Here is an 8,143-nt window from a genome sequence, read left to right as displayed (position 1 = left end):
TTAAAAGCCTATCAATGGACTAGGATCGATCGTCTATGCCATTACCAGCTAAATGGTGACAACTTTTGTCAAAACTGATTATAACCCAATTGAAAAACCAGTTATAACTGATTTTTGTCCATCTTTTAATCAAACATTTGGACYAACATGTTATATAATTGCTAACAAAGTTTATGGTCCAACCAAAAAATTTATTTTTTGCATTATGCTTCAAAGTTTTGCAGCTTTTAACATCACTTTCAAATCRATAAGTAAAAAAGAAAAATTGACTGATTTCTTCATCCGACCTCATTTTTCAACCACATTTTCAAGTTAATTATCATACCAGTAATTATTTACGTAAATCAATAACTTATTTATGTAAATGCATACTTTTTACGTAAATTTGTACTCTTCACGTAAATGCCCAATTTCTTCTTTTTATTAGGAAAATGTCATTTACGCAAATGTGTAAAACATTTACGTAAATAATAACTACCTTGGAAATTGCCTTGAAAATGAGAAGCGAAAACTAAAAGGTGAATGGGGATGGAAAGGCTGGCTATTTTGATCAATTTCTCTATGTTGTTAAAACCTGTTTCTTAGAGACCTTCAACAGACACACCAAATTCGGTATAACGTATAGTAGCACATAAAATTGATATAACAGTATTTATTTACCCCAATGAAAAAATATAAATATACCTATATATAAAAACACGAAAACAGTCAAATCACATATGATTTTACATCAACAGTCAAAGCAAAGGGTGAGCATGCGACATGGCCCACAACTTAGGTCACAAAAAAATCACATGAATCACATGTCATTTTGTAAAATTACATGTGATGTAAACCATTTTATTTCTCGTATTTAGTTATTATTTTCGTATAAACCTGAATATATTTATACTTTGTATATTTTATGAATAAAAAAAGAACATTTAACAACCCTACAACTCCATGATATAAATGTAACCAAAAGTTACCAATTCAAACTCACAAATCAAGATGACATCTCATATTTTAATCCTACAACCTACCATTTAAAAGCCAAACTACATAAATTCTTGTTACAAACGCACATACTACAGTCAAATTTAAAGTCAACACTCAAACCATTGTTCTAATAATATCCAAGAAAATAACATTCTAGTTAAGGAAAGGTGGTCAAATGGGTTCATTCCTTTGTGGTTTTGTTGATAAGAGACTTGTGGATGTGTGGGATGACACCACCCCCAGCGATGGTACCTTTGATTAGTGTGTCGAGCTCCTCGTCACCACGAATGGCGAGCTGCAAGTGTCGTGGAGTGATCCTTTTGACCTTCAAATCTTTGCTAGCGTTGCCAGCCAACTCGAGCACCTCGGCGGTCAGGTACTCCAGGATAGCAGCAGAGTAAACGGCAGCAGTTGCTCCTACTCGACCGTTGGCGGATGTTCTTGTCTTCAGATGGCGGTGGATTCGACCAACTGGAAACTGAATTTTGAAATTACAAACATTTGAATTAGTGTATGATGCATCTAATGGAATCGATCTAAAATGACACTTTAGTCAAATATATATGTGTGTGTGGAACCCATGTAGATTACGCTCCAAAAGAGCGTTGAAAAGAGAATGGAAGTTCCAAATATATTTAGGAAAAAATGGTCAAAATCTAGTCGATTTAGGACTCTAACACGCCGCCTGCAACAAAGGCTAGACAAAAAGGGGATAGACAAGGGAAGAGGCTTCACAAGTACAAATTATCATTGAATGTCGAGCACCTAGAGTAATAGATCTTGCACTTATAGGCCTACACCATGTCAGTGCCCTATACTCGCTAACAAAATTAGTCTTCAACTCCGTTTTGTTTATATTCTTGCAAAACACAAACCAAATCAAATAAACCCCGACCTTGAGGGGTTAGCTCAACTGACAATAACATTTGGACCATTTGGGTTTTCCATAGAGGTCACCAATTTAAGTCCCTCCAATACTACTAGGGATTTTCTTGGTTGTTCTCCAGAGAACCATGGGATAGTTGAGATGCGCACAAGCAAACCTGGGATCCACGTTTAACAAATAAAAATCAAACCAACCCAATATGACCAGGTTGGAAGCAGGGTCTGGGTATTCTTGCAAGCCAAAACCTAAAATTGTTTTCCAAATAACACCGATCTATTTAATTTAACATGAAGATCCTCTCTATAATTCCTCCCTTTAAGTCAATTTTTTTGCATTACCCTAACATCATCATTTCCAAACTTCTGTAGTCATCAAAAGCCACTTCAAGAGCTACATGAAGTAAAATATGGTCTTATCGATGAATTCTAGTAATGTCAAAGCTGTAACATTTAACCAGTTCAACCGTCCACATGCTTAGTTAAAAACCCATCACCCCTGCATTCAAAACTTGAAATGAACAAGCAACATTGCATGAAAAAAATCGGTGCTTCTTCTCAACACTGATCACATATACCACAATTATGCAAAAAATAGTCAAATCAAGAAGTATTAATAGAAATGAACACAGTTGGAGTTTAATTTGGGTGAGTTCGATACGCAAAAAAGGACTAGACTAACGAAGGTAAGGTATGCAGGCAAAAGTATTACAGAAAGTAAGGTTTTAATTTGACATGGGTAGTTTAGTAATTCATACATCTTGTCCCGTTTCCCTATTTTTGCTCCAACTATTTTGATGGGGAAAAAAAGCTCAATCAGCACAAGTTTGTTCCTTGTTCTTCCACCATTTGAGACCTAATGCCTACCCGGTTGCTCCCTCTGTAGGTGTTTTACCATAATCAATAAAAGATGTCAACACTTTCATCTTTAAACGCATCAAGAACTTCTATATGTGCATGCAGATATGTTCTAACTTAAATTTCCTTCTTGTAAACCTTTGAACACATCTCTACTTCAATCATTTATAACAGAACCTGGTGTACAACATCTTACTGCTTGTTTAATAAATCTTCAAATGCAACAAGACTTATGCAAAAGGAAAACTGGTATATCATAAGCAGAAATCATAGTTAGATTTTCGAAATCACCTGAAGACCAGCTCTAGATGACCTTGAAACTGGTCTCTTCTTATCTTTGTCCTTGTTAGCTGCAGCTGCTGCTGCCGCAGTCGTTTTTCCGGCCAACAGACCCTTCCCACCTTTTCCCGCCATTTACCCACCTACACAAGCATTTCATCACAATTAACCGTGAAAAATAGTAAGATTTGACATGAAAAGCAGCATTTGAAGCATCAATGTAGACTTAGTGAAAAACCAGATGATGAAATGGTCAACGGATATGATTTCATATAAGGATCTAACTAGGGTTCCATGTACTCTAATTGTAAACCCTAAAACAAAATCCAACCACATTCGGCTCTAATTAACCGAAAATTTGATTCATAAAAGTCACTAGATCCTGATTAATGTACAATAGAAAGATGTAAAACATAGAATTCATAAAACCAATCAATCTTTTCATGGAAATTTTGAATTGGAGATACTTGAAAGAAAACCAACCACATATATAATATATGAAATCACAATCAACACAAACCTGAGTAGATTGAAACACAGAAGAAAGCAAGAGTTCGAGAAGAAAGTGAGTAAAAGAATCTATGAAATTCTGGGTTTCAAGATTTATGAGGTTTCGATCGTATTATTCGTTCGATTTGGCGGCCAAATCCAGTGGTGGGAAATCGAGCTTTCAAAATTTTCCCTCTCCCTCTTCTTTCACCCAAACTTTTACCTCTTAAATTTCAAATAAAACTTCAACTCGTTCAATTGGAACCAAATCCGTATATAAGCCCATGATAAGGCCCAGCCCATTTACTTGAGAAATGCCCCGATTTTGGGTTGACTTATTGATTAATAGTTGTATGAAAAAAAGATGGTTTATGGGTTATTTAACGGTTGTTGAATGGTTTGATGCAAAATTAATTAAGTTGTCAAAATGATTAAGAGACTTTTGTAATATAATTCAAAACTAAATATAATTGTTTGGTAATTATTCATAATGAAATTAAGGTGTTGAATGGTTAAAGAATATCCAAAATACAAAATCATTCGAATGGTTTTAAAACCATTAAGAGACATACTTTTTTTGTCAAACAAAATTCATCTCTTAGTGATTCTGATATTTCCTTTTAATGAAACTATTAAGAGGTAAACAAACAATCTTTTAGAATAAAAAATATATTTATAGAGGACAAATCAAAAAATAAACCATCTAAATTTTACACGTTGTACAAACCGATTTCGTCTCTTATTTTGTATATTTTAATTTTTAGGCGGTTAGCAAATCATTTACAGGTAAGATTGAGAGTAAATTTCGAAATCGACTTAATACACATTGTTGAGATTGATTTGATAATTTGCACGTACGTTTAAATTTGGTTTCTACGGTGTGTTTAGGTGGGTTGTATTTGATTTAAGCGTCTATAATTTCTCGTTATTTTACAATCTCAATAATTTGTATAAATTTATAAATAAAATTTTTATGTGTTGTTTCGTATATGAAATAATTTGTTTGACGAAGCAATGTTTATATAATGTGAAACTTTTTGACGATGCAATGTAAAAAATATTTGTCTGACGATGCAATGTTTATAACTGTTTGTGAAACAAATAATACATGTCAAAAAGTTTCGCATTGTGAATCGAATACAGATGAAACAAACATATTGTGAAACAAATATTTGTTAATATCGACATTAAATAATATATTTAAATGGAAAGAAAATCACGTGAAAACATAACTTTAAGATAAATGTTGTCACAAATCTCACGGATATTGGAATTTTCAAATAATTAAGCCCCGTTAAAACTTAAAATATACGAGAGGCGTATGGTTCGATTTGAGGAACGTCGGGAGATGACAAGGCATCCTTTTAATTCATATTCCTTTTTAAGTAGTCACTTAATTGAACCTAACACTTAGGTGGCGTTTGTTTTTTAATAGGTGCTAGACTCTGAAGTCTGATTTCACTTCTGATTTATAAGAGGTAGTCATAAACTTTGAAATCCGAACCAGTAAGATTGTTTGTTTTTATGTCTGAAGTCTGAAATCCGAATCGGTCAAACTAGTGCAAAAAAAAAAAGATAACTAATTTTTACAAAAGTATAAAAGATAAATAGTTTTTGCTAACAAATATCTTCCAACCCCCAAATATGAACCATTTAATAGAGGGTGGATTAGGTTTAGAGTATTAAAAGTTAAATTTACCACTTAAAATTCCAGAAAACATTTACATGTTTTTAGCTCGTATATTAGAATTAAAACAAATGCTCTTATTACCCAAACGTTTAAACGAATCAGACTTCAGAGGTATTAAAAGGTAGTTTTGAAAAAACAAACATGCCCTTACGATTATATTGGTTCTCATTTTTAAGTCTGATACCCGCTAAGTAATTAATTTTAACATTTAATAATAAGTTTTGTTATAATTGTTATTAATATGGAGTATATCCAACAATTTCTTTAAACTAGCAAACAAATGTTACAAACTTTTAAAAAAATTACATTCAACTCTAAAGTGGTGGACTCAAACCTCGGAAATTTATTCGGATAATCAACTTGTGATCGAACGTGGTGCGTTAAATAGTTTTTGGATGTGTGTGTTTTTTTTTATTAACCTGGATATCCAACTTGCTATGCGAGCTGACTAATCTCAGGACGACCACCTGCTTTGCAGATAGCCCGAAGTCACCGTATTTTAACCTCTATGGCCACAAGGGGATTTTTATTCCTCCTTAGATTTGAACCTGGGATCTCCTGATACTTTTGACATTTGGAGTCAAGCTCAAACCAATCAGGCACCACCCTTGTGGTTAGTTTTTGGATGTGTTTGTTTTGCTTTAAATAGCTTTTAGTGTTTTGAAAATTTATGATTCTTTAAGTAATCGATAAGGAAAATAAAGGTAATTTTTACCCCGGTTTCAAAGGTTCGAATACAGTTGTTGCCGTTGAGGTTCAAGTATGATGACTCTARGTCATTAGCGAGTGATTAGTGCGAATAAACTGGTCCTGAAAACCCACGATTACTAAAAAAAAAAGTAAGGGTGCTTTTAATGTATCATTTTTTGATCCATTGTGTTACCGCTAATATATATTATTATGCACGTTACATGTGTTTTAAGGGGATTTATAACTGATATTTGTTTTCCAGTTACATTAAAAAAAAACAATGGACATAAGACACAACGTCAATCAAATACAAACCAGATTAAAGTTTCATATGATGCTTGAGACGAATAATAAAATATAACAATTGGTCATATTCTTTGTATGTGAAAACAGGTTTCGGTTTTATCATTTTTTTTTTTTATAAAGACGTTTGACATTATTGGTATTCTCGGTGTTTTTGGATTATGGGATAATTCTCGTTGATCGGTTTAATTTTCTACTTTTAGAAAACGATAAATATAACTATTTTAATATTTTAAAATTTGTAGATGGTTTAATCGACCCTTTGACATTTGTTTACGTAATGTCTTACATACTTGGTATACTCGGCGTTTCTTGAATCTATTTATGCTGCTTTATCACTATCGTCGTCTTGTTTCTTTATATATAGTTATCGTTGTTGACACGTGTCTATTATTTTCATCAATATAAACATGGTAACTACATAATAAAACAACTCGTGGCGAGTTCCTTTTGTTTTTTACATCATATCGGATTATTATTATTTTTATTTATTAACCTGGATATCCAACCTGCTATGCGAGTCGACTAATCCCAGTGCGACCATCTGCTTTGCAGATAGCCCGGAGTCACCGCATTTGAACCTCCGTGGCCACAAGAGGATTTTTATTCTTCATTGGATTTGAACTTGGGACCTCCTGGTACTTTTGACATTTGGAGCCAAGTTCAAACCAATCCGACACCACCCTTGTGGTTCGGATCATTGGTTATGGTTCACTGTTTAGTGTTTGCAGCAGATGAATAACTATAGACTTCCAAGTTCCAACGACCTTGCAACTTCGAATGTATGGTTAAGAGTTTCGACTCTGTGTTTTTGCTTTGACTCCAAGTACTCCACTTATTTCGCTATTTATGGATTGAAACATATACGATACGTATATCTAACGTTGTGTGGGTTTAAACATCTAAAACGACATATCGAATTGAAATCTTTAATTTTACTTTTTTTTTCTCATAATGATATGAATACCGTTGTTYGTCAACTTCTAGGCAAACACGTCCAAAAGGGTAGGGGGCGACTTGTTGAATGAAAGCCAGCCACCATATGTCAATCAATGCATTATATGCTTAATTATATATGGTTTCATATTCATGTCACATGTAATCATATATGATCTTGAAACTTTTCTTTTTTCTCGCAAATTGATTGTCTTCTTGTCTGAATCTCTCTCTCTCTCTCTCTCTCTCTCTCTATATATATATATATATATATATGTATATATATATATTTACACATATATACATATATATATATAGGGAAGGGTTCAAACGAGAACCCCTGTGATTTATGAGAACGCAAGAACAACCCAATAACCTCATATTGTGATAAAAAATAAAATTAAAAGATTTTTAAAATTAAAATTGAAATTTAAAAATATTCAAAAAAAATTAAAATTAAAAGGGTAATAATAGAAATGATATCATCAAATCTTTTAAACACGATCATTATCTTTTAAACACGATCATTATCTTTTAAACACTTATTATTATCATTGGTCTTATCATTATCTAGTAAACGGTTACGAAATAGATTAGGATTATACTAGGTGTGATATGAGTGTGATAATCACTGTTATACATCACTTGGGTTATCGTTTTGGTTGATAAGTTAAAATTTTGGTGTAATCATGTGATAGAGGTGTGATAATCATGTGATATGGGTGTGATACTTATATGATAGAAGTGTGATAATCACCGTTATACATTACTTGAGTTAACGTTTTGGTTGATAAATTAAAATTTTGGTGTCATCATATGATTTGGGTGTGATAATCATGTGATAAGGGTGTGATAATCACTGTTATACATCACTTGGGTTATCGTTTTGGTTGATAAGTTAAAATTTTGGTGTAATCATATAATATGGGTGTGATAATCATATGATATGAGTGTGATACTTATGTGATAGAGGTGTGATATGAAGAAAAGATGTTAAGCCATCGACTATCTGGAGATTATCATGAACGAGAAGGAGAA

At 32.9% G+C, this 8,143-nt stretch overlaps 1 protein-coding gene across 1 annotated transcript; it reads right to left on the bottom strand.

Moving 5' to 3' along the window:
* Positions 1 to 978: 978 nt before the first annotated feature.
* LOC112512503 (probable histone H2A variant 3) lies at positions 979 to 3,668 on the bottom strand. Its single transcript, XM_025118500.1, has 3 exons — positions 3,518 to 3,668; positions 3,010 to 3,140; positions 979 to 1,456 (listed from the first exon to the last, which is right to left on the bottom strand). The coding sequence occupies exons 2-3, from the start codon at positions 3,130 to 3,132 to the stop codon at positions 1,160 to 1,162; spliced, it is 420 nt and encodes a 139-aa protein (XP_024974268.1). The 5' UTR covers positions 3,133 to 3,140; positions 3,518 to 3,668; the 3' UTR covers positions 979 to 1,159.
* Between the last annotated feature and the right edge of the window lie 4,475 nt (positions 3,669 to 8,143).

Source organism: Cynara cardunculus, assembly GCF_001531365.2.
Source record: "Cynara cardunculus var. scolymus isolate 2C chromosome LG 5, CcrdV1, whole genome shotgun sequence".
Lineage (NCBI taxonomy): Eukaryota > Viridiplantae > Streptophyta > Magnoliopsida > Asterales > Asteraceae > Cynara > Cynara cardunculus.
Note: the sequence above shows the minus strand (reverse complement) of the source record. Positions and strands in the feature narration are given on the sequence as shown.

Coding starts and splice junctions, on each gene's coding strand:
- LOC112512503 (XM_025118500.1), bottom strand. CDS start 3,132: ATGGCGGGAAAAGGTGGGAAGGGTCTGTTGGCCGGAAAAACGACTGCG. Junction 1,457..3,009: donor CATCTAGAGCTGGTCTTCAG/GTGATTTCGAAA, acceptor TTCAAAATTCAG/TTTCCAGTTGGTCGAATCCA.